The sequence below is a fragment of the Phascolarctos cinereus genome, unplaced genomic scaffold, assembly GCF_003287225.1.
Source record: "Phascolarctos cinereus isolate Bilbo 61053 unplaced genomic scaffold, phaCin_HiC Scaffold_1;HRSCAF=81, whole genome shotgun sequence".
Taxonomy (NCBI): domain Eukaryota; kingdom Metazoa; phylum Chordata; class Mammalia; order Diprotodontia; family Phascolarctidae; genus Phascolarctos; species Phascolarctos cinereus.
In genome coordinates, this window is record NW_027555514.1 from 82,565,965 (window position 1) to 82,593,523 (window position 27,559).

General features: G+C 37.6%; 1 protein-coding gene across 1 annotated transcript in view; it reads left to right on the top strand.

Annotated features, from left to right (window-relative positions):
* The window catches only part of PTPRN2 (protein tyrosine phosphatase receptor type N2), a gene marked incomplete at its 5' end in the record, with an annotated part of 1,499,790 nt that overhangs the window by 633,075 nt on the left and 839,156 nt on the right, over window positions 1-27,559 (top strand). The window contains 3 exons of the mRNA XM_078149736.1: window positions 6,421-6,672; window positions 8,471-8,511; window positions 10,230-10,615. Of these exons, the coding sequence (XP_078005862.1) occupies window positions 6,421-6,672; window positions 8,471-8,511; window positions 10,230-10,615 (679 nt within the window). The remainder of the gene's footprint in view (window positions 1-6,420; window positions 6,673-8,470; window positions 8,512-10,229; window positions 10,616-27,559) is intronic.

The window sequence follows — 27,559 nt, forward strand, 5'->3', positions numbered from 1 at the left end:
TCCCCATTCCAGTTAATCCTCTGCAGAGCTGCCAAAATAATTTTCCTTAAGCTCTGATCTGACCATATCGCTGTCCTACCTGATAAACTCTAGTGGTTCTCTGTTGGCACAAGGATTAAGTATAACCTTCTCTGTTTGGTTCTTAATGTCATTCACAGTCTGGTTCCAATCTATCTTTCCAGCCTCATTATACGCTATCCCACTTCCTGCTCCCTATGTTCCAGCCAAACTGACCTTCTCTCTATTCTTCACATGTAGTAGCCCATCTCCTGTCCCTCTGTCTGCCATTGCGCTGGCAATCCCCATACCTGGTATGCAATTGCTCTTTAACTGGCCTTCATAGAATTTCTCACTTCAGCCAAACTGTAGCTCAAACATCACTTACATGAAGCCTTTCCTGCTGCACCAGCTGTAGCACTCTCCATCTCCACAGAGTTGGGTTTTTTTAGATTTATTCTGTATATAATTACTTATATACATATTATCTCCACCAAAACAATGTAAACTCCTTGAGAGTAAGAATTTTTTTTCAATTTTATTTTTGGATCTGTCTTCTCATCATTTAATATAGTGCCTAGAATATTTAATAAATATTTGTTGATTGAATGAAGCTGAGGTCATGACTTGGTGACTGGCCCTCTACTTGTTACACCAGACTGCTTCTTAACTAACTGACTTAATAAGTTAGTTAGTAAACTGATTTTGTTCCTTTCTTATAGTTTGTTGTTTTGAGGGAAACAGTTTTGGCCATGATATGTTTGTGCCATAACAATCCATTATGTTATGCTCAGAAAATGGCTCTAATAGCATCTTAAAGCTAAATGAAACTTTAAAGATCAATAGGTAGCCGTAAGCAGAGATATATGAATAAGTCCTTCCGAATAAGCCAGAGTATTATTTGGAGGTGGGCTGTGTTTCTCCTGTGAAAAGATTTTTTTTTTCAGAAATGGAGGCAAAATAATATTTTTAAATTTTCTTCTTTTACATTCAGGCAAAAATCCTTCTGAAAAGTGAACGTCTTACTTGCTTAAAGGGTAAAGATGTGTGAATGTGTCCTCATAGAATTCGTAATAATGTTCTAGCTGCTTATCTTTGTAAAAATCTGTAAGGTGTCTAGATAACCTCAGACTCTGTTTTCTTGTCATCCATTATTCTGTGAATAAAGCTTTTATTGACCAGGCAAGATTGTTACTTGGCTATAAAAAGCAGTTTCAGAGTCCAGCAGTGTCCCTGGTTGATAGGAGGAGGGTATAAAAGATAGACCTGGTTTTTTTCCCCCTACCATGTAGTGTAATAAAGGATTTTTAAGTCCTGTTTAGTTAATAGGTGTTTTTTTTTATCTTAGATTCACCAGAGAGATTGTCACTGCCATTTTAGATGATTCTGGCTCATTATGATATGTCCTGATTCTTGTCCTTGCCATCCCAGAATGATAATGTGCATCCAAGAGGAAATGTGGGGTAATAAAGGACCTGAAGGCAGGGTGATTTGGGTTCAAATATGCTTCTTAGACACTTTCCAGCTGTGTGACCATAAGCAGATCACTTAACTCTTCTGACAGCCAATTTCCTCACCTTTAAAATGGAGATAATAATTGAGTGCTTATTTCACAAACTTACTATGAGGCTCAGATATGATAGACAAAAAATTGGAAAAATGATGAATTTCCATATGTGCATAAAAACACGCACACACACACATATACACATATACAGAGAGAGAGAGAGAGAGAGAGAGAGAGAGAGAGAGAGAGAGAGAGAGAGAGAGAGAACACTTATTATAATCAAAGTTTTGAAAAGTGTCCTCTATTTCTCTGTTGGCATTTAGGTGGCACAGTGGATAGAGATCTGCTTTTGAAGTGAAGAAGATCTGAGTTCAAATATGACCTCAGATACCAGTTGTATGTGTCTGGGCAAGTCACTAAACTTCTCTTATTCTCTGTACTCATCTGTTAAATAGGTATAATAATAGCACCTACTTCATGAGGTTGTTGTGAAATGGAATAATATTTGTAAAGCATTTATCACAGTGCCTGGCATATATAAGATGTGTAACGAATGCTTATTCCATCCCCCTTCCCTATTAGCACCTCCTAGACAGAGTCGTTGTGAGAATCAAATGCAATAACATATGTAAAGCACTTTGCAAACCTGACAGTGAATGCCCTATAAATAGTAGTTTTTATAACTGGTGCCTACTTAAAGTCTAAATGTTCCCATACGTCTCTATGCTTGCTATTTTTTTTTTTTTAGAATTTTGCCCAAATACTCCAATTAGTTCTTGGCTGGTTTAGGGGAAAATTAGGAAATGAAGATGTATGGTTAGATTATAAGTCATCTGAAAAAAAAATCTTAGGGTCTTAGTAGTCTACAAGCTTAAGAAGAATTAACAGTGACTATGTTGATTGGTTCAGCTTAACTGCCATTCTTTTCTGTAAGGGAGGGATGGGAGCAAGGATGAAGAGGGGTATTATTAGGAAATGACAATGCCATACCAAACAAAAAGTATCAGTAGAACTCTTCTTAAAATAAAAAATGCATTTTGAGTATGTCTGTTTGGTTTAAACAAGCTATACATAATAGAAACTCACAGTTTGCACATGCAATTTTTTTTCCTTTTTATATATTGAATATTTATATTTGTTAAGTTCATAATACAAGAAAACTTTATAAAATCTAAAAAAAAAGAATTAGCAGTGAGACAAAATAGAAAAAAAAATCAGTGCAATGGAATATGACATTAAAAAAGTTGTGGTGTCCAGAATGAATGAGGTCTTGGTACTGTGCCCTAGTTAGACCACTGTGGGTATTGTGTTCAGTTTGGGGTATCGTATTTTGAGAAGCACTTTTATAAACTGGAGGGTATCTGGAAGAGGGTAACCTAAGATGGTAAAGAGCTTCCAGAAAATGCCATAGAGAAGTGAGTTGAAAGAAATAGGGCTTTTTAATTGGGAGAAGAAAAATCTTATCAGGGACCTGAAAGGTTGTTATACAGAAGAAAAATTAGATGTGTTCTTTTGAGTACCAGAGGACAAAACTTGGAACAGTGGCTGGAGGTCTGTGAGAGACAGATTTTCAGCTCCATGCAAAGAAAAGAAATAAGAATTAGAACTATCTAAAAGTGACATGGAATCCCTGGAAAGATGATAGGTGGTGGGTTTTTGTGCACTGGAGATCATCAAGCAAATGGCCACATGTCAGAGCTGTTGTAGAGGACAAGGAAAAAAAGAAGGAAATGAGCGTTATTAAGCATCTTCTATGTACTGGGCACTCTACGAAGCACTTTATAATTATTATCTCACTTGGTACTGGGCACTCTACTAAGCACTTTACAAATATTATCTCATTTGGTCGTTATAAGAATCCTGTGAGGTAAGTGCTATTACTATCCCCATTTTACAGTTGAGGAAACTGAGGCAAACAGAGATTAAGTGGCTTGCTGCAGTTCAAGCAGCTAGTAAGTGTCTGAAGTTGGATTTGAACTTAGATCTTCTTAACTCCAGGCTCAGTGATCTATCCACTGTACCACCTAGTTGGTACCACCTTAAGTTTGGGCTTGACAACATAACATTTGAGGTCCTAGCCTACTTTGATATTATTTTCCTTCCTAATGCTTAAATAGCTTTTTCTGTTGTATCTTGGGAATCTAATTACTATCGGATTTTTTTCCTATAGAAAAATTTGCCATAGATCCTGCATAAACAGCTTAATGTAGAAGTTTAGAATGAGTCTGACTGTACAGCATGGTGGCACATACCTGTAGTGTCTGCTGCTAGGAAGGTTGAAGCTGGTGGATTGCTTGAGCTCAAGTGTTCTGAGTTCCAGTAGGGCTAAAGCCCATTGAGTGTCTACACTAAGTCTAGTACCAAGATGATGAGCCTGTAGGAGAAGAGGACCACCAGATTGCCTAAGAAGGGGTCAGAAAAATAGAGCAGGTCAAAATTTCCGTGTGGAAGAATATGAGGATAGATCAGGTAAGATAGGGAGAACCAGTCTCATAACAAAAAAAAAAATTCAAATCAAAAAAAAATTCAAGGGAAAGGAACCACAGCCTACTTATAAGTTGGGGAATTACTTGAACATCATGTAAAAAGAGGGTGCATTGTTCGTATTAGTGAAAGCACCTCCCTTAGGCTTACTTCTGTTACAGCTGGTGGAAGCTCCGGTGAAAAGTAAGCACTCCCTTCTGCCTCTTAAAACCACTTATTTAATTTAAAACTGAGTCCAGGGCCAGTTTCTACTTGAAACCTTTCCTGATCTGATTGGCTGATAAGTGCCTCTCTTCGTTCCCTTTCCCCTCTTCCCCCTTTATATTTTTTAATAAAACTTATTTATGTTCATGTTTTCTCAACGGAAAGAAAGTAAATTTCTCAAGGCAAAGGCTATTTCATGTTTTTGTGTCCCCAGCACTTAGCATGATGCCTGGCCCATAATTGATGTTTGATGTTTAATGAGTGTTTGTGGATTGACTAAAAGTATCCTGAGCTTGAATTTGAAAGATATGAATTGTTTCTGATTTCTCTCTATCTTTCTTGGAACAGTACAGCTATTTAACAGGCCTTGGTATCTGAGCCAGTACCGAGCACTGAAACACTGTCTCTGTACACACACACACACACACACACACACACACACACACACACACATATGTATATCCCATTTCTTGTCTCCATGCCTGTTGGTACTGAACTTTGAAAGTTCCATCTCTTACAAAAAACTGTTCTTTATCTCCTGAATTGTTAGTTCTTTCTCCATCCCCAAATTATTTTTATTTACTTATCTTTTTGCATGTTTTATTTCCCAGTAGAATGTAAGCTCCTTGAGAACAGATTCTGGTTTTCATTTTTCTCTTTATATTGTTGGCATCTAGCAGAGAACCTGCTTCATAGTTCAATAACTTCATAAATGTTTATTGAAATCGTTATACTTACTCATCTTCAGCCAGATTTTCAACTACTTCATTTTAATGTGATGAAATTTTTTTTGTAATGAAATATTTTTGTTTGCCTTTTTGAATCCATTGCACTGTTATGTCATCTAATATTCCTGATATTACTGCTTTTTCTTCTCAGTGAAGGCAGAAACAATCAGTCTTTCTCTGAATAGCAGTCTTCCAATATTTGCAAGACAAGTCTTGAATCACACCCTATTGAAATTCCTCTAATATCCAAAGGTTCCTTTTTGTGACTTCTTCCGCACATTTTAAATGGCACCGTGGTGTAGTGCATAGAGAACTGGCTTTGGGATCAGGCGGATCTGTGTTCATATCTTGTCTCTGACACATGCTGTGTAAAGAAGGGAAAGCCATTAAGCCATCAGTGCTCCAGATAATTTCATAAGACTTCAGTTATAGATGAGTTAACCATCTACATCTAAGGATGGAGTTTCCATACTGAGAATTCCTTATACCAATGAAACCACAGGTGCAGAATATGACCCTTCCCCTCCCACCTCCAACCCTTGGCCAGAAAGAGAAGAAAATATTTTATGATATTCTTCTGAATTCTCTATAGGTCTTACATAGCAAGATCACTGTTCAGTATGGTGGAAGATAATGTCAGAATGCCGAGAACAGAATCAAATGATCAAAACATCATAGACTTAGAATGGGAAAAGATGTTAGAGGCCATTCAGTACAGTGAATGAATGAAAAAGTAAAATATTTATTCAACAATTAAATATGTGCCAAGTGCTTCTATGTTAAACACCGTGTAAGCAAATACAAAAGAAAAACCAGTCTCTGACCTCAAGAAGTTTACTTTCTAATTAGGAAAGAAAACACATGTATTGGGAAGGGGTGGGCAAGGAGGAGATATTTTTGTTTGGAAAATTGTGGGGATGTCAACTGGAGTCATAAGGAAATAGAATGGCACACTCTTTCCAGGAACAATAACAAGAACTTATTTGATTCGGTTGTTGAATTGGAAGAGATGAGAGGGACAAGGGTGCCAGCTACCATGCTAAAAAATCCAGGGATTGAAGTGAAGCATAGCTGAAGGCCTGGTCTAAATATAGGGCAGCTGCTGAGGCATCCCCTATTCAGGACAGCTCCCTCATTTAACAGATGGGAAACTGAGGCCCAAATATGTTAAGAAACTTGTCTAGAGTTATCCATCCAGAATAACTGAGGTGCAAAACCGTGTCTGGGGCTGAGAGAGGGGACATCATTTCCTCAAGGTCCCCTGAGCAAGCCAAATGGCAGAGCCAGAATTAGAATGACGATTTTATGCTAATTTCATGTCCAACTCTCCATGATTCAATAGACTTTGATCCTCCAGCCTCTATCTTTATATCCTGAAGATTGGGCACTCCTCCCCCCCCACTCCCACCACCTATCTCTATCCTTACCTTGAAATCTAGGACTTTTCTCTTCTATTAACATGTAAACAAGTGTTTTATTTGTGTTCTTTTGGTAATACAGAAACCTTGATTGAGAATGTCCTGAAGGACCTGAGGAAGCCACAGGGAAATGTGGACAATCTGAGTCCCCTGGAGCTGGAAAAGATAGCTGATGTGATCACAGATGCCATGCAAAGTTCAAATACAGAAGAAGTGCCAGGAATCGTGGGAGCTGAGGCTGAAGGAGAAGAAAGGGAACAAGAAATGAAAGGGATCAGCAGTCCACAATCAAACGACTACCAGCATGGCTTGATGGTTGAAGATAATTTACAAGGTGAGACACCTTGCTTCTTGGATTGCCTCATGAAATAAAACCCCATCCATGGTCAATTAGATTTTGTATACAGTTTCGGGGTGGGGGTGGGGATGGAGTTAAGGTGCTGCTGAGAGATATAAGGGTTATCTGAAACCTGAGATATGATTTCTACTGGGGAGACAGGGAGTTGTGGTAATGATTTTTATCCATTTGAACTTTGCTGCTACAAGCTCTCTGAACAGGCTAAATCTACCCAGCCAATTATGTTGAAAGGCGAATTACTGTCTCTGAGGATGTATAATTCCTCGGTGCACAGAATGAGGTTTAAAGAAAAATAATAATAGCAAGTGTTGTGGATTCTGAAGGTGGATGTTTTCATATATGGGAATAATAAAATGAAAAAAGAAATTACTTGAGCCTTGGTCTTACACTATTGCTCCATGAAGAAGTCAAAGATCATTCCCCAGACAATGGCATTCCACTTGACTGAGAAAGGTCAAATGAGATTTTCCTGGCCTTCTTTTTTCAGGACTGAGCTTCCTGATAAGCTGGTTATTACTTAGATTTATTGAGGATTGGTATATTTTTCCACCATTGTCTCCTTGACATCTTCTTTGATGAGGGTAAGGGTCTGATGAGCATCCATGGGCCTGCCTAGTTGATAAAACCTGGCTTGGCTTCAGAGAGAAAATATTTTCATTATTGGCAAAGTCAGCTCCACATTGGCATAAATTTCCATTGATCAACAAATGCTGAATGAATACCTGTAGTCTAAATGATGAGTGATACAAAAGAACTCACAAGATACGGTCCTATTCTCAAATAGCATACAGTCAGCCTTGAAGAGTTTTGTTGTCGTTCAGTCATTTTTTAATCATCTCTGATCTTCCTGACCCCATTTGGGTTTGTTTGTTCGTTTGTTTGTTGTGACAAAGACACTAAAGTGGTTTGCCATTTCTGTCTCCAGCTCATTTTACAGATGAGGAAATGGAAACGAGCAGGGTTAAGTGACTTGCCCAGGGTCACACCATTAGTCTGATGCTGGATTTGAGATCAGGAAGAGAAGTTTTCCTGGCCCTGGGCCTGGCATTTTATCCACTGTGCCACCTAGCTGCCCTCTGCACTTGAAGAGTTAGCACTGTTCTTTTCACCTCTTGGTCATTCATTAAACATCTGTATGCTATTTTTGGTGTTTAAGTAGAGAGAAAATATGGAGTTTTCTCACCACTGTAACAGCTCATAATCATTTAATTATTTTATTACTCTGATGTTAACAGGAACATCAATTAAAACAAGCCTCTCTGTACATAGTAGAAAAACAACAACAGCAAAAAATTATGTATGGGATTTCAAATCTCCATTATGTACAGCTTGCTTTTTAAAAAAAGTATGTAATAATTTCAACAAGTAATTTTAAAGCTGTCTGTCCGAAAGCTTTTAATTCTGAAGAGTCAGTTTAACAGTGCTGTATGTTTGTGCTTGGGGCTTCATTTTATTATTGCATAAATATGAACGACTTCCAGGCACTCTGGGTTTCTTGTTGGTTTGGGCAAGAGGAGTTAAGATACTGAGTGGGGCAATGATGTATGACTGAACTGAATGTACATCCCTCAACTTCTATCCCACTTGAATGCATAAGGACACTATTTCCTGCATTCCAAGTGGATTTAGTTTATCTTTTTAATTAGAACAGTTCATTGCCAATCTACACTGTAAGGGAGTATGCTGTATGATTATCTGATTTAAATATGATATGACACATTGCAGTGATACGAGAATGATGAGAATGTTGATAAGAAATTCATATCTTTTGCAGGTAACAGATTGCAGGAAAGTGATGATGGAGTTGATGAGAAGGTAAAATCTCTCTCTTTTTTTTTCAATGCAATATTACATGTCATAGGGAGGTTTATTAATCCTGGGTTATGGCTGCAAATGATATAACAATTCTCCTCAGAAGCAAATTGGTAGAACAAATTAATGTTGCAGTTATCAGTTCATAAAACCACGGAGGAAACTCATTTTAAAAACAGGTGACCAGTAAAAAGAATGCATCGTTTACACAGAACTGGTGTTGGCTTTGGAATCTGTGCAGGACTTTATGAGTTGAAGTCGATTCAGAACATAATGCATTCATTTTTTTTTCCTTTTGCTTTTGATATTCTCAAGAAGGCAGTTCAACATTTTTTCCCTTGAGGGAAATCTTTAGCAGCTGTATTTGGCCAGATAATAGAAAATGTTTTGTCTTTATCTGAGGGAAGTATTGCTATGAGTTAGCATATGCTAAATAAACTGAAATATTATAAAAGGTAAGGACATGTGATAGACACATTGGATGAGTTCTAAAAACATGTCTGAAGTGTTGGTTTAAATTTTAAATATATGTAATGTGGTACCTTAAATGTTATATGTTGGCTCCACCCTGGATCCTAATTTGGGCAAGTGTTTATATCAGGATCATCCTTCTGCTTAATTGTCCAAACAATCTGAAAATCCATTATTTGTATTGTATTTTTCTCTAGTGTTACACAATAAATGTGATGTAGCACATATAAACCAAAACCTAGTGTTTCACTTATATTATAGGAAATGTGTTATCATGTTAAAAAATAATATAAAATAAGTGATATACTGAGTTAATTTTTTTTCTTCAAATGAGTCAAAATGGTAGCCAGCCCTGTGACCTGTGGTATCATCATATACCAGTAGGCCAATCAAAGTCTTTTGTTCTCCAATATAAAGAGAACTAGTTTTAGAGTCAGAAGAACTGAGTTCCAATTCACTAACTGTTTGACTTGATAAGTTACTTGGTTTTCCTGGGCTTCAATTCCTCATCTATGAAATGAATGGATTGGGTTAGATGACCTTTGAGGGCATTCTGAACTCCAGCTCTCTGATCCTATGTATTCAAGCTATTAATAAAATTTCCTCTAATCTTCCTTGAGGAAACTAAGATTATAGACTCAGCTAAAAGGGACCTTAGAGTCCAGGATGTAGAAGCTTATGCCTAGAGAGGTTTAGGGATTTGTCCAAGGTCAAACAGTAAGTTGCCATGGTAGATCCAAATTCTCTAACTTCAAATCCAACATTATGTGTTATTCTGACTGCTGTCATTAGCCAGGTGGTGGGGTCATCAGAGCTGGAGTTAAAGATGGACAGTTATTTAATCAAAACAGCTATACATATCCTTTGGATCGACTTTTATCTCCCTCCTGATGTTTTCTTTAGCCTCTAGATTAAGATGCTAAGGGAGCCTCTGTTTCCTCATCTCAACAATGGAGATAATAATAACACTTACCTTTCAGGGTTATTGTAGGATAAAATGAGATATTTATTGTGACATTATTATTGTAAGGATAAAATGGGATGCTATTTATAAAGCTCTTTGTTAATTTTAAAGCATTCTCCAAATGCTAACTCTTACTATTGTTATTTTAATTACATCTCCTTTCTGTTTGTATTTTCATTCCTAGTTAATTCCAAAGAAAAGATGTTATTACAAGTTTCCTTGGCCACAGTGGCCTGTTCTCCTTCAGGAACTTGCTTTACAATTGGATTTTCCTTCATTTCTACAGGTAAAAGGTTTGGATACCCAATTGGTGGTCCTTGAGAATGAGCAGGAGACTCAACACCTGCCTGAAGGACCTTCTTCTGAAAAGCCCTTTAAAACAGAGACCAAGAAATCAGAAGATATTGAATCTTCCTTTTCCTCTGAAGAGGAGAATGCTGGGGTTGAAAATGTGAAAAGTGAGACCTATTCCCAAGAACTGACAGCAGAGAAGACACCAAATGCTGACCCTGATGTCAATGAATTTGTGGAGTTTCAGGACTGGATGCAGGGTACTCTGAAACAAGATGAAAAGCTCTCTGAAGGACCTCCCAAAATTCCTGGGGAAGGCTTACAATTAGAAGTGAAGTCTTCTGATGAGGAAGAATATGGCTACATTGTGACTGAAAAAGAGTAAGTAGAAAACTCCAAATTACATATATGTGTGTTTATGTATAGACATATACCTATATATATATACATATATACCTATGTGTGTATACATACATATATGCAGGTATATGTATTACATAATCTATAGTAAGAATGCATTATGACACATTTTGGGATTGTTATGTGAAGATATTTCAGCTGTTTCTTTGGAGTAGAGTTTAAGGAACTCAAGTCATTTCACTTCAGCAAGTATTTATTTTTTAAGAATCCATTGCTTGGTAGGCACTGTGCTAATTGCTGAGGATAAAAAAACCCACTGATAAATGGTCTCCAACCATCAAAAACTCATATTCTGAGAGGCAGGGTTAAGAGAAGAGCAATATTTACACAGATAAGTAAATTCAAAATATATACAGGATAATTTCAAATAATTGGTAGAGTGTGTTGGTTTTAGTCGGTGACCTAAGGAGGAAACAAATGCCAACAAGCAGTGAGATCAGGAAAGGCCTCCTGTAGGAGGTGGTGTTTAGACCTCAGCTTGAAGGGAGTTAAGGGTTACACAAAGAAGAGGTGGGGAGGAAAGAGCATTCTAAGGACAGGGGACAGCCTCTGAAAGGCACCTGGGTCAGAAATGGAAGTTGTTTATGGGGAACAAGTCAGAAGAGTTTGTCTGGAGTATGCGAAAGAGTAATGTGAACTCAGATTGGAAAAATAGATGGGAATGAGACTGCTAAGAATTTTAAATAGCAAAGAGGGGAGTTATTTTATCCCAGAGGCAAGAGGGAGCCCCTGAAGCTTCTGGAGCAGAAGAATGACACCATCCGAACCATGTTTTAGGGTTATCGATTTCACAGCTGTGTGGAGAATATATTGGAGGAGGGAGAGACCAGAGACAGGGAGGTCCCTTGTGAGGCTTTTGCAGTAATCCAGGCCAGAGGCAAAGTAGGTGTAAACTAGGGTGGAAGCTGAGAGAAGGGAACAAATTCAAGAGATCATTTCCTTTTGCCTAGAATCAAAAAACATAGAATGTTAGAATTGGAAGACTCTCTAAAGATCACAGAGTCCAATCCTCTCATTTTCAGAGGAGAAGATTACAGTAAGAGAGATTTAGCCACAACCCAAGGTCCCAGAGCTACTGAGTGGCAAAGCCCTGCTGTGAAGTCCCACATCTGAGATCCTTGAACAAGACATTTTGTCCTGCCCTCTCATGTCAGTGATGTTTCACTTCTTGGGCTTCCATCCTGCTGTTCTGGCCACCTCCAGGGCACTGTCCCCTTGATGCTCCACAATATGAAGTTTGTTTGGATAGTAGCTATCATACCTATGTTTCAGGTGGGGGAAAAGTAATAGAGACTGAAGCTAGCACAGTAGGAATGTTAATATTCAAGATGATACAGTTTCTGTTTCTGAATTCAACACTAGCTTTTGTCTTGCTGGAAGTTTGCTTCAGGTAGAATGGAAATGGAAAACTTCATTATTCTGTTAGGGCTAGCCTCTGGGTTCCTTTTGACTGAACTCGCTAGAGTTCTGGTGTGTGATGTTCTAATAACGTATGCTATATACTAGTTTCTTTCCCTCCATTAGAAGACGACAAGCTTTAAATATTTGACATCAAAGTATCCCAAATAGCAGGATGTGAGTCATGCACCAGGGGACAAAAGATTCACAGTAACAAAGTGTTCCTTCCTCTGTCTCATTTTGATCTGAAAGTAACATGAATAGGAATCCAAACACCATGTACCCAACAAGCTAGAAGCAGTGGACCCCATTTTTGCAGGTTATATCACTAATGAATCTGACATTTGATGCTATACTTTATTTTTAAAAAATATGCTATTTCCCTCCAAGCAACCAAAGCAGTATTTCAAAGTAAAAAAAATACATTCAGTAGTTCAGATATTCTTTTTTTTTTCTTTCCCTTTAGAAAGTAGACTGAACTTTGGTTAAGGTTGATCATCATATTGGCATTAGGGTAGATAAAAAGGGATGCATAAGTCATTGACTTTTCATTGGTTTTCAGAAATGAGGAAAAAGGTTTATGTGAAATCTGAATTTGTCTTTCTGGCAATGATAATTCCAAACATTTTTTTTCTCTTCTCATTATTCCAAACAAGAGTTTAAATCTATCAGCATGTGTTAGTTCTTGCCACATCGCAGCTATCAGTAATATCATTAGTAGAGAAAACAGTTCCATATTAGAACTGAACAGAATATTTGTTGTGGTTCAGGTTTGTACTACATGATGAGATGACAACTTTTGCCTGAATGTAGATAGGCTTGAAATTCAAGACTATTTTTAGTTTTTGTTGATTGTATTTTAGGAATAAGTTCTAATGGTTGAAATGTTCAATCTTATATTAGAAAACACATTAACTTATTTTTCCCAACAGGATCTTTCATCAAGCCAGTTCTGTTTTCTTTTTTGTTCAAAATACATATGTTTGTTTGGTCATTTGTCCCTGTCCTTGTGGTCTTTATTACAGAAGTGTCATGCAGTTCAATTCTATTCAATACAAGTATTTATTAAGCATCTATCATGTTCCTGGCACTGTTAGACACTAGGTACATGAAACAAGAAACTAATTATTCCCTTTCCTCAGGGAGCTTACATTCTATGGTGGGAACAAAACATATACATGTGTAAGGCAATATACAACATATGCATAAAATGCAAAGTAGTTTTTTTAGGGTGACAGAAGCAATTCATGGAAAAGTTCCTGACAAGAAATAGCTCTTGATTTGACCCTTGAAGGAAGCTAGGGCATCCATAAGGAAGAGATGAATAAGAAGGGCATTCTAGGCATGGAATGTGGCTAATACAGGCACCTTGCCTTTCATTTTCATTTGACAATAGCTGAGTCAGGTGAATACTTAATAAGCTGCTAATGACTGTTATGAACTATTAACACAGAGGTAGGTGCTCTTGTGATAATCAGTATGGAATATCATTGTATTCATTTTAAACATCACTCTATTGCTTTTTATAAAGAAAAGTGTGGAAAACAGATCTGTCTGCCTCTTGAAAATGACACTCTACACTTCTTATTGATTTGATTAATTTTGTTTTTATCGTCTAGCTGTTGTGATAGTGATAGAGCTTCTGTTTTGCAGCTACAACCTGTAGTGACTGGGCTAAGAAGCCTTCTGTATTCATATTCCAGGGTTTGAAGCTTGTTACTTTCTGCCTTTCTATGTTCCTAGAAAGATTGTACTCAGTGGTATAGTTGACAGATGTCAGGGGTGATTCATTCACTATATTAGAATCTCCAGCTGCCCAGGTTTTGCGTATGTGGCTTGAGATGGCTAGAACTGCAGGCTTTGTGGCTGAGATGCTGGGTTTTAATTGTGGCTCAAAGTAGAGATGAACATCTCCATGTAAATCTTAATGAAACAGATTTCTGATCGTTTTAAAGACATGTCAAAATGGCAGCTGACTTGTCAACAAGGAGAACAATAGATGACTCCTGCTGTTTGTCTAGTGACCTTTCAGAAGCTTAGAGCAAGGCAATCCATACCAATCCATACCATACATCAGGGCTAATCTCCCTAGTGAAATGACAGTTTCAGTGGAGGCGTTGTCTAAGAAAGCCTCTAAGGTGCTGCCTCAGCACTTTCTGATGGAGAGAAGCCTGTCGAAATGGACCATTTCTTGCTGGCTGCTGGTGACTTTCCAGTAGAAATTGAAGTTGTTATTAGGATGAGGATTTCAGCATGTTCCTCTGTTCCCACAGAGGAAATGGACCTTAGACCTGCATATTTTACATTTAAAATATGATTTAGAGTCAGTCAGCAAGCCATCATTTAGATTACATTGGTTTACTTCTGCTTGTTTCTCCTTTGCCTTTTCATTTGTTTGCTAGATTCACAGTGAAGAGAATATAAGCTTTACTTCCACCATTCTTCTGGCAAAGGATGTGCTGCAGCTGATGTCTTCCCATCAATGACGACTAGAGAGTGTTGCCTTTATGGACAGATTGCTTGGCAGTTAACAAATTCAAATTTTCAGTTGGGCAAGAGAGACCCAGAGCTCAATTTAAAATTATGTGGATCTAGTAATGGATTGTTTTAATAATTTGGGGTGGGGGAGAGTTGTGGATAGAAGTGATTAGGAAATGTCTCTAAGAATGAAAGGTCATCTGGTCCTTCAAACAGAAAAATAATCAGGACCATAATTATTTAATGTAATATAATAATAATCATAACAATAATAGTAATAATAATATCTAACATTTATGTAGTACTTATTATGTGCCAAGAATTATGCTAAATGCTTTACAATTATTATCTCATTTAATTTTCACAACCCCCCCAGAAGGTAGTTGCTGCCATTATCCCTGTTTTACTTATTTGCATATTTAGTGATTACAGCCAGAGTCACTAACAAAGCGGTTCTAAACCTGGAATCTAAGGATTGATTACAAGGGGAGCATATATGGGAAAATAGATTACATCTTTGTTTTCGCTAGCCTCTAACTAAACTGTAGCACTTTCTTCAGCTATTAGTTTAAAAAAAAAAGTTCTGAAAAGGGGTTCATAGGTTTTACCAGCCTACCAAAGGGATCTATGACACATAAAAGATTAAAGACATCAGACCTAGACTGGCCTTAGAATAAATTGTGACCTGGTCACTGGCATGTTCTGTATTGTTCCCATTGAAATTCATTGGGCAGAAGAATGTGTCTCATTTTTGCCGGAGCATCATTTTGCTTTTTACATATTCTGATATGATAGGATATGACTTAATGGCTTGCTGTTTGGCTTAATGATTTGTCATTTTCACTTTTGTCCTCTTTATGAACTGGAAGGTTTAGTCAAGACTGGGTAAAGAGCAGGCCTTGTGCTCCAAGAAGGAATATTTTATCAACCTATGTTTGAACCATCTAATCTCAGGGTGAGAGGAAGGGATCACAGGGTAGAAATGTGTTTTGAAGCTTAGAAGAAAACAAACAAAGCCCTCCTTTCTTCTTAGCAAAAAAGAAACTGACTTTTAACTGGATTCAATAAATCCTCCAAAGGGCTATGGCAGGGCTATTACGCTATACATATAGACTTGTGGAACTTAGTGCTGGAAGGGAGCTCACGTAGTATGGTGGAAAGGCAACTGGAACTGAAACCAGAAGATTTAGTCCTCAGTCTTATTTTGTTACCATGGAAGCCACTTTACCTCTAGACTTCACTTCTTCATAAAATAAGAAGAGAAGGTCAAGTGGTCACCAAAGTCACCAAGATTTGAGGCAGCAGGTCTAAGGCACTGTTGTTGGAGTCAAGAAGGCCTTGGTTGAAATTCTGACAGCCACTTCTTTATGTGTGAGCAAGTAATTTTAGTTCTCTGGGTCTCAGTTTTCTCATCTATTGCGTGAGATGATATGACTCAGTGTCCACTAGTGTTCCTTTGAGCTCCAAATCTGTAACCTTATGATAACTCCTGCCTCCAAAAAGCTCTGGTTTTGTGATAGATATCCCACTCAGCTCAAAAGATGTAGTCCTGTTTCTTCTGATACATCTGAATAGAAGAAATATGTTGAACTAATCAGTTGAATTTACTTTGGAAAAGTGAACCACATAATTACTAAAACCTTGAGCTTCAAAAGAGTGAGGTCAAGACAGAAAAAACAGGGAGCATGGTATTTTGAACATAACAGGCATTCAATAATTCAGTCAGATATAGGTTTGGATGGCTGGATGGATAAAACCAAGTTACTTAAGCTGAAGCAGCTGATATATAACTCTGGCCTGGAGTCTGGAAGATCTGAGTTCATATCTGCCCTCAATTGCTTACTAGTTATGAAACCCTGGGCAAGTTGCTTAATCTCTATCTCAGTTTCCTCATCTGTAAAGTGGGAAAAATAATTGCACCTACCTCCCAGGGTTGTTGTGGAGGTTAAATGAGATAATGTTTGTAAACTACTTTGCAAACCATAAAATGATTTATAAACGTTAGCTATAATAATTACTAGTAATCATTAATATTATTATTGACAATAATTCACTCATGTCACTTAAGGGGTTAAATAAGATCATGTCTAAAGTTTCTTACAAGCTCTATCCTTCTAATATTATATAAGACAAGCAAGATCAGTCATGTTGAAGGGACCCGTTGGTTGTCCTCAGATGGACCAGCTACGTGTGTAGAGAAAATGAGCTATCAAATAAGTGGTCTCCTTACAGTCTTAATTTTCCTTTGTACCAGTAGTGGTGTCTTCTTGTGAATCCTTCATAGAGGGGTCAACCCAACCTGCTGGACACCTTCTTCCCCACGTCAGAACATTACTAGCACAGCAGCATAACAGAGGAGCTGTCCATTTGTCGGTGCTCCACCACGAGGCATGTCTGGTCCACCCACTTTTCCAGTCATCCCTCTCTTTACATATTTCCCAAATGCAATCCTGCTGGCTCCTTCCCACCAGCTCATTCCCGAGCCCAGGTCATTGTCCATCTGCAGTGTTTGTACTTGAGGGGAGGGTTTATATTTTCAGTTAGCTGGGAGTAGGAGTATTTGGAAAGATCAAGAACAAGGGAGTCTGTTGGAAGGGAAAACTGAGAAAAATAAGTCTTGCAGAGGAACCTAAGGAAAATCAAGGAGTGTGAAAGACAGTAGTGTTATAAGGGTCAAATGAAACAATGGATTTAAAACACTTTGCAAACCTTAAAGTACAATAGATATATTTTCCCTTCTCTTTCTCCTTCTCTTCCTCTTCCTCCTTCTGCTTCTTCTCTATTTCTTCATCATCATCATCATCGTCATCAGCAGCAGCAGCAGCAACCTGCAATCACTGGGCCTAACTTTGGTGTTGACTTCATTCCCTGACCCTGATGGGCTCAAGCAATATTTATAGCACAATACAGGGATGTGTTAACAAATGTTTAACAACCGACTCTCCAGGGGATGAAAGAAAATATATGCACACAACTTTTAAGTTTGATCTGCATTATTAACATTTTATTAAGTCTAGAAAATCAACAAAGCAATAAATTAAGCCTTATTTATAGCAATTACTAGTTTCTGAAGTGTAAAAGTTTACAACAAAAAAATTTTTTTTTAAATTTATTAATTTGTTTTGATTTATCAACAATCACTTCCATATGCTTTTCAGTTGAAAATTTTTCTGCCCCTTCCTCCCCCCCCACCCTCCCCAAGATAGCGCACAATCTGATATAGGCTTTACATTTACATACCCATTAAACATATTTTCACATTAGTGAAGTTGTAAGTAAAAATTGAAACCAGTAGGAGGAACCATCAGAAAGAGGAAACAAAACTCAACAGAAGGTAAAAATAAGTGATAGCAATTCGACTTCCATAGTTCTTTCTTTGGATGTGGACAGCATTTTCCATCCGAGGCCTCTGGAGATGTCTTAGATCCTGTAATGCTGAGAAGGGTTCAGTATAACAATCTTAGTCATTGCATAACGTGGCTGTTATTGTGTACAAAGTCCTCTTGGTTCTGCTCACTTCACTCAGCATCAGACCATATAAGTCTTTCCAGGTTTTTCTGAAGTCAGCCTGTTCATCATTTCTTATAGCACAATAGTATTCCATTACATTCATATACCACAACTTGCTCAGCCATTCCCCAATTGATGGGCATCCTCTCAATTTCCAATTCTTTGCCACCACAAAAAGAGCTGCTATGAATATTTTTGTACATGTGGGTCCTTTTCCCATTTGTTTGATCTCTTTGGGATATAGCCCTAGAAGTGCTATTGCTGGATCAAAGGGTATGCACATTTTTGTAGCCCTTTGGGCATAGTTCCAAATTGTTCTCCAAAATGGTTGGATCATTTCACAACTCCACCAACAATGTATTAGTGTTCCAATTTTCCCACATCTTCTCCAACATTTATCATTTTCCTGTTTTGTCATGTTGGCCAATCTGATAGGTGTGATGTGGTACCTCAGAGTTGTTTTGATTTGCATTTCTCTAATCAATAATGATTTAGAGCATTTTTTCATATGACTATAGATGGCTTTAATTTCTTCATCTGAGAACTGTCTGTTCATATCCTTTGACCATTTATCAATTGGGGAATGGCTTGTGTTCTTATAAATTTGTCTTAATTCTCTATATATTTTAGAAATGAGGCCTTTATCAGAGAGACTGGTTGTAAAAATTCTTTCCCAATTTTCTACCTTCCTTCTAATCTTAGTTGCATTGGCTTTGTTTGTGCAAAAACTTTTCAATTTAATGTAATCAAAATTATCCATTTTGCTTTTCATAATGTTCTCTATCTCCTGTTTGGTCATGAATTCTTCTGTTCTCCATAGATCTGATAGGTAAACTATTCCTTGTTCTCCCAGTTTACTTATGGTATCAGCCTTTATATCTAAGTCATGAACCCATTTTGACTTTATTTTGGTATATGGTGTGAGATTTGGGTCTATGCCTAGTTTCTGCCATACTCTTTTCCAGTTTTCCCAGCAGTTTTTTTCAAAGAGTGGGTTCTTATCCCAGAAGCTGGGGTCTTTGGGTTTATCAAATAATAGATTACTATAGTCATTGACTACTGTGTCTTGCATATTTAACCTATTCCACTGATCCACCTCCCTATTTCTTAGCCAGTACCAAGCAGTTTTGATGATTGCTGCTTTATAATACAATTTAAGATCTGGAATTGCTAGGCCACCTTCCCCTGCATTTCTTTTCATTAGTTCCTTTGATATTCTGGACCTTTTGTTTTTCCAAATGAATCTTGTTATTTTTTTTCTAACTCTATAAAATAATTTTTGGTAGTTTGATTGGTATGGCACTGAATAAGTAAATTAGCTTAGGTAGGATTGTCATTTTTATTATATTAGCTCGGCCTACCCATGAGCAACTGATGTTTTTCCAATTATTTAGATCTGATTTTATTTGTGTGAAAAGTGTTTTGTAATTGTGTTCATAGAGTTCCTGGGTTTGTTTCGGGAGGTAGACTCCTAAATATTTTATAATGTCTACAGTAAGTTTAAATGGGATTTCTCTTTCTATCTCTTGCTGTTGGGCTTTGTTGGTAATATATAGAAATGCTGATGATTTATGTGGGTTTATTTTATAGCCTGCAACTTTGCTAAAGTTGTTTATTATTTCAAGTAGTTTTTTACTTGATTCTCTAGGATTCTCTAAGTATATCATCATGTCATCTGCAAAGAGTGATAGCTTTGTTTCTTCTTTGCCTATTCTAATGCCTTCAATTTCTTTTTCTTCTCTTATTGCTAAAGCTAAGGTTTCCAGTACAATATTGAATAACAGTGGTGATAATGGACATCCTTGTTTCCCCCGATCTTATTGGAAATGCTTCTAGCCTGTCCCCATTACATATAATGCTTGCTGAAGGTTTTAGATAATGCTATTTATTATTTTAAGGAAGACTCCATTTATACCTATGCTTTCTAGTGTTTTTAATAGGAATGGGTGTTGTATTTTATCAAAAGCTTTTTCTGCATCTATTGAGATGATCATGTGGTTTCTGTTGGTTTTGTTGATATGCTCAATGATGCTGATAGTTTTCCTAATATTGAACCAACCCTGCATTCCTGGTATAAATCCTACCTGGTCATAGTGTATTATTCTTGTGATAAGTTGCTGCAATCTACTTGCTAGTATTTTGTTTAAAATTTTTGCATCTATATTCATTAGAGAAATTGGTCTATAATTTTCTTTCTCTATTTTGACTCTTCCTGGTTTAGGTATCAACACCATATTTGTATCATAAAAAGAATTTGGTAAGACTCCTTCTTCACCTATTTTCCCAAATAGTCTATATAGTATTGGAATTAATTGTTCTTTAAATGTTTGATAGAATTGCATGTAAATCCATCTGGCCCTGGAGATTTTTTCCTAGGGAGTTCATCAATGGCTTGTTCAATTTCTTTTTCTGCGATGGGGTTATTTAAGTATTTTACTTCTTTGGTTAATCTGGGCAATTTATATTTTTGTAAATATGTATCCATTTCACTAAGATTGTCAAATTTGTTGGCATATAGTTGGGCAAAATAATTCCTAATTATTGTTTTAATTTCCTCTTCCTTGGTGGTAGCTTCACCCTTTTCATTCTTGATACTAGTAATTTGGTTTTCTTCTTTCTTTTTTTTAATTAAATTAACCAAAGGTTTATCTTTATTTTTTTTCATAAAACCAGCTCTTAGTTTTATTTATTAGTTCAATAGTTTTCTTAATTTCAATTTTATTAATTTTTCCTTTGGTTTTCAATATTTCTAATTTGGTGTTTAGTTGAGGATTTTTAATTTGTTCTTTTTCTAGTTTTTTTAGTTGTATGCCCAATTCATTAATCTCCTCTTTTTCTATTTTATTTATGTAAGCATTTAGAGATATAAAACTTCCCCTAAGAACTGCTTTCGCTGCATCCCATAGGTTTTGGTATGTTGTCTCATTATTGTCATTCTCTTGAATGAAATTATTGATTGTTTCTATGATTTGTTGTTTGACCCAATCATTTTTTAGGATTAGATTATTTAGTTTCCAATTATTTTTTAGTCTATCTTTCCATGGCCCTTTATTACATATAATTTTTATTGCATCATGATCTGAAAAGGATGCATTTAATATTTCTGCCTTTCTGCATTGGATTGTGAGGTTTTTATGGTCAATTTTTGTGTATGTGCCATGTACTGCTGAGAAAAAAGTACATTTCTTTCTATCCCCATTCAGTTTTCTCCAGAGGTCTATCATACCTAACTTTTCTAATGTTCTATTCACCTCCTTAACTTCTTTCTTGTTTATTTTGTGGTTAGACTTATCTAGTGCAGAGAGGGGAGGTTCAGGTCCCCCACTAGTATAGTTTTGCTGTCTATTTCTTCCTGTAACTCCCTGAACTTCTCCTGTAAGAATTTGGATGCTATACCATTTGGTGCATATATGTTTAGTAATGATATTACTTCATTGTCTATGGTGCCTTTTAGCAGGATGTAGTTTCCTTCCTTATCTCTTTTGATTAGATCTATTTTTGCTTTTGCTTTGTCTGAGATCAGGATTGCTACCCCTGCTTTTTTCACTTCAGCTGAAGCATAATATATTCTGCTCCAGCCTTTTACCTTTACCCTGTATGTGTCACTCTTTTTCAAATGTGTTTCCTGTAAACAACATATTGTAGGATTATGGTTTTTAATCCATTCTGCAATCCTTTCCATTTTATGGGAGAGTTCATCCCATTCACATTCACAGTTATGATTACTATCTGTGTCTTTTTCTCCATCCTTTCCTTCCCCATTTATGCTTTTCTTTCTCCTTTTTCCTTTCCCCCTTCACTAGTGTTTTGCTTTTCACCACCTCCTCAGTCCCTCCCCCTTTTATTATCCCTTTCCCTTCTTCCCCTTTAGTCTTACTGCTTTTTCCTTCCCTTCTTCCCCCCTTTTCTTTCCCCTTTTCCCTCCTCCTGCCTATAGGGCAAGTAAGATTTCTACACTAACTGATTATATTATGCCCTTCTTGAGCCAAATCTGATGACAGTAAGGTTCAAACAATGCTCCCCACCTCCCTTCTTTCCCTCTGCTGTAATAGGATTTTGTTCTTTTCCTGTAATGTAATTTACCCTTGTCTGCCTCCTCCTTTCTCAGTACATTTTCTAAGATCAGATTGATCCACTTATTTGGATCCATTTAACCCACTTGATTAGATTTTTTTTATCTTTACATCAAAGTCAACTAATATCCACCCTCTTTATGTATACTACTTTAACAAGGTGTAATAACAATACAGTTCTCAAGGGTTGCAAGTCTCATATTCCCTTGTAGGGGTTTAAACAGCCCCCCCTTATTAACAACATATTGTATCTTCTGTCCCATTTACCTTTTTAAGTCCTTCTTGAGTCCTGTACTTGAAGATCAAATTTTTTGTTGAGCTCTGGTCTTTTTATCAGGAAAGTTTGGAAGTCTCCTATTTCATTGAATATCCACCTCCTCCCTTGAAAAATGATGCTCATTTTTGCTGGGTAATTGATCCTTGGCTGCATTCCAAGCTCCTTTGCCTTAGGAATATCATGTTCCATGCCCTGCGGTCTTTTAATGTAGAAGCTGCAAGGTCCTGTGTAATCCTGACTGTGGTTCCATGATATTTAAATTTTCTTTCTGGCTGCTTGCAGCACCTTCTCTTTCATCTGGTAATTTTGGAATTTTGCTATTATATTCCTTGGCGTTGTCAATTTGGGATCTCTTTCAGGTGGTGATGTGGATTCTTTCTATGGTTATTTTCCCTTCTGGTTCTAGGACTTCGGGCAGTTTTCCTTTATGATTTCCTGAAAGATACTGTCCAGGCTCTTTTTTCATCATGATTTTCAGGTAGTCCAATAATTTTTAAATTGTCTCTCCTGAGTCGATTTTCCAGGTGGTTGTTTTACTGATGAGGTATTTTACATTTTCATCTATTTTTTCATTTTTTTGTTTCTGTTTGACTGATTCTTGCTCTCTCATAGAGACATTAGTTTCCATTTGTCCAATTCTAGTTTTTAACAGATTGTTTTCTTCTGTTAGTTTTTGTACTTCCTTCTTCAGTTGGCCAATTGTGTTTTTTAGGGACTTGTTTTCTTCAGTGTATTTTTTTTCCAATTGGCCAATTGTATTTTTGAAGTACTCTTCTACCTCTCTCATTTGACTATTAAAATCCTTCTTGAGCTCTTCTAAGAAGGCTTTTTGGGCTTCAGACCAGTTCATATTCCCTTTTGTTGTTGCAGATGTGGGTTTGTTGACAATGTTGCCCTCTTCAGAATTTCTGTCTTGATCTTCACTCTTCTCATAATATGAATCTATGGTAAGTTTCTTTTTACTCATGGTGTTTCTTTATTCCCTGGCCTTTAAAGAGATTGAGCTCTCCTGCTGGGGAACAGAGCTTCTTGTGTTGTTAGCCTAGGTCTTGGTCACTGGCTTTGTGTGCTGGGGCCTCTTATGCTGGCAATTGGAGGCTGTAGGTTTCTGGCAGCTTACCTCGTGTTGGGCTGGAATCAGCAAGGCTGGAACTTTCAGGCAATTCTAGGTTGCCTGCTTTTCCTTTCCTTTAGCTTTCTTCAGCTCCTTTTAGATGGGTGCTGCAGGGTGTTTATCTGCCTGGGGCCCCTGCAGTATTGTCTCCCTCTTTTCTGCTAATGCACTGGGAGATTCCTTTGAGATAGAATGCCAAGGCACCTGGTGGTTTTCTGAGCTGGTTTCCACCGGTTCCCCCCCCCCACAACTGAGGCACTTGGAGGTCCAGGTGTAGGTGTTTGCCTACTCTACCACCTGGGCTTCAGGATTTCTTCACAATTGGAACCTGCAGAGCTCAGTCAGTAGCTCACCTGTTGTTGGGTTGGAATCAGCAAGGCCAGGGCTTTAGGAAGCCTTTAGCTTGTTTTCTTCACCTCCTTTCAGATGAATGTTGCAGGGTACTTATCCGCCTGGGGCCCCTTGTAGTTCTGCCTCCCTTATTTTTGCTGAGGCACTGGGAGACCCGTTTACTGGGCTGCTGCACTGCTGCTCCCTGTCTTTCTTCTAGTTCAGGTGTTCCAGGGCTTTTTTTCTGGGGTGATATTTTCTGGGTTTTCAGAGGTTGATAGGGGAGAGTGAGAGCAACTACCTTTTCACTCCGCCATCTTGGCTTCCGGAAGCGGAACTCCTACAATGAAAATTTAAAAAGGGGTTTATTGTCAGAGTCTGCTCTAGCATATCTCTGGGGAAAGGTAAGTGTATACTAAAAGGGAAGATATTGAAACAAACTTTATCCCTTTCACAGTTTTCACCTAGTGAGAGCCCTACCAACAGGTGCCTTCCACTGTTCTACAATTAGAAAATTAATTATAAATTCCCTTCCTCCTTTTTCTTCGTGTCAACTAAGTTTTCTTCCACCTCAGAAAAGCCAATCAGTTAATTTGCAAATCATACATTTGCCTTCCTAATTATCATTTATTTATTTAGTATATGACTAGCCTTATAAATATGTCATTACTGTCATCATCTCTGACAGCACTATATAGGAATTTAGTCAGAATACATAATTTAGAGAAATGTTACCATCAAATATCAGGCATATTCTTAGTATTCATCACTTCAGCAAGTAGAATCAAAAGGTTTAAAAGAGACTTCAAAAATTGCCCTGTCCATTCTCCTACCTCCAGGCAAAATTGTACTTAAGCTATCTGGACAGATGAGAATCTATCCTATTTTTAAAGTCCTCTAGGGAAGAAGATTGCAGAACCTGCCTTAGTTATCCATTATAAAATTTAATAACCCTTACCATAAGGAAAGGGCTAGAAAAATGTCCTTTCACAGAAGCCAATGTACTATAATAGAAAGCAAACTCATCTAGGAGACTTAGGTCTTTTTCCTGCCTCTGACACCAACTTGCTGAATGACCTTGGGAAAGTCTGGGCCTCCGTATGATATTCTCATCTGAAAAGTGGTGACAAGGATACCTTCTCTTCTGCCTCATGGGGACCATAATGTGAAAGCACTTTTGGAGAATAAAAGTTATTATGAATGTTACACAAAAGTAAAGCAGTGTTGTATTACATTTTAATTATATCCTTTCTTTCCTTGCAAATGGAAATCAGATTTTAAAAAATATATATATGATTGAGGGGGAATATATTCCATGCAAGTACGAGATTTATTACTGCCCAAACTCTCCCCCTTGTCTCCTGAGGTTCTGTCCTCTATCATGCCAGACCAACACATGTTAATCACTTCACTGAGCACAAGCCAGCCCAGTCTGAGAAGGCAGAGACAAGTTTATCCCACAACTCAGTGTCAGAATAGCCCAAATCCATCCAGGTATATAGATTTGTATAATTGGGGATGAATAATCACCATCTCTTTCTGTTTTTACCAATATGTGTTGCTGATTATTCTATAAGCATCACAGTCTGAATTTTATGCTGAGGGACTTTCATGGCTCATAGGAGTTCTGTTATGATTTCTTTACAAATGACTCATAGATCTATATATTCTAGCTATGATTTCTGTCTTCAACTTGATCTTCTAATATTGCCGGACATACCCGTTTGTAAATTCCATCAGCACTTCAAACTCAAAATACCTAAACAACAGAATTCGTGATCTTCCTTGCTAACCCTATCACTCCTCCAAATTTTCTTCTTTTGGTTGTGAATACCACAATTATTCTGTTGGAAGCTTATATGTTATCTGCAAAGAACAGCAAGGAGGTCAGTGTTACTAGATTATAAAGGCAAGTAAAGTGTAAGAAGACTCGTAAAAGTAGGAGAAGGCCAGCTTATGAAGCTATTTAAAAGCCAAACAGATGACCTTATATTTGATTGTGGAGCCACTAGAGATAATTGAATAACATTGTGACATGTTTAGACTTGTCACTTTGATAGCTAAGTGGAAGTTGTACTAAAGTAAGGAGCGACTTAAGAACCAGCAGGTTATTGCAACAATCCAAGTGAGAAGTTAGGAGGAACTGTACTGGGATGATGCAGTATCAGAGGAGAGAAGGGGACATATAAGAGGGATGCTCTGCAGGTAGAATTTTGACAAAACTTGGTAACTAATGGGACATTAGGAATGAGAGAGGGTAAGAAGTAGAGAATGACATGTAGATTTTGAGCCTGAGTGACTAGAAGGGTGGTAGAGTCCTGGACAGTAACAGTTGATTGTTGTATTTCATTCTTGAAGAGGACCAAAATGACATCAGTATATTAGAGTCAAGCTACAGTGTGTCTGACTGTGGCCAATCAGACCGATATGAGCTTGGAATGCTATACCACAGGTCAGGCACAGATAGCCCATGTGAACATTTGGGGTTGCACATCTTGCATTTCTTTTGAGCTATTTCAATTCTGCTTTGCTCATAAAGCACAGCACTTTGATGGGGGTGCACCATGCTGGGTGGTTCTGTGTCAGTGTCTCTCATTTCATGCAATTAATTCCACACTTCTTAACAGAAGCCTTGAGAGTGTCCTTGTATCACATCTAACCAGCAAGTAAGCATTTGACTTGTGTGAGCTCTCCATGAAATAGTCTTTTAGGCAGCGTATGTTTGGAATTTGAACAATGTGGCCAGCCCATCAGAGTAGCACTCTCTGCAATAGAGTTTGACTGCTTAGCCATTTAGTTCGAGAAAGAACCTCAGGGTCTGATATCTCAGCCTGCCAGGTGATCTTCAGAATCTTCCTAAGACAATTCAAATGGAAATGATTCAGTGTACTGGCATGGTGTTGTCCAGGTTTCACAGGCACTCAACAATAAGGCCAGCATAAAGGTTCTGTAGACCTTGAGTTTGGTAGTCAGTCTAATACCTCTTTTCTCCCACACTTTCCTTTGGAGCCTCCCAAACACTGAGCTAGCTCTGGAAGTTTGTGTGTCAACCTCATTGTCAATGTGTACATCTACAGAAAGTATATCACCAAGGAAAGTGAACTTATCCACAGTATTCAAAACTTTTCTGTTTGCTATAAACAGTGGTTCCATATATGGATGGTGTGGTGCTGCCTGGTGAAACACCTATATTTTCTTGGTGTTAATTGTTAAGCTAGAATTAGCACAAACAGCAGAAAGTCATTCCATAATTTGTTGCATCTCAGCTTCAGAGGCTGCACTGAATGCATAATCATTTGCCAATACAAAATCATTTAGCAACTCCAGGGAAATTAGGAAGAAGGGAAGGTTTTGAGAAAAAGATAATGAGTTCAGTTTTGAACATGTTGAGCTTAAGGTGTCTTAGGACATCCAGTTTGAGATGTGCAATGGGCCATTGAAAATGAAAGACTGAAAGTTTACAAGAGAGGTTAGGGCTAAATGATTAGATGTGAGTAATATCTGCATAGAGATTACAATTGAATTCTCAGGAGCTGATGAGATTGTCAAGCAAAATAGTGTGAAAGGATAAGAGACAAAGACCTGGGACAGTGCCTTGGAGGACTCTTCTGGGTTTACATACAACCTGGACGAAGATCCAACAAAGGAGGTAGGTAGGTAGGAAGCAAACCAGGAAATAGTATTGTAAAGGAAAGCTGGAGAGGATAGTATCAAGTTGAAGAGAG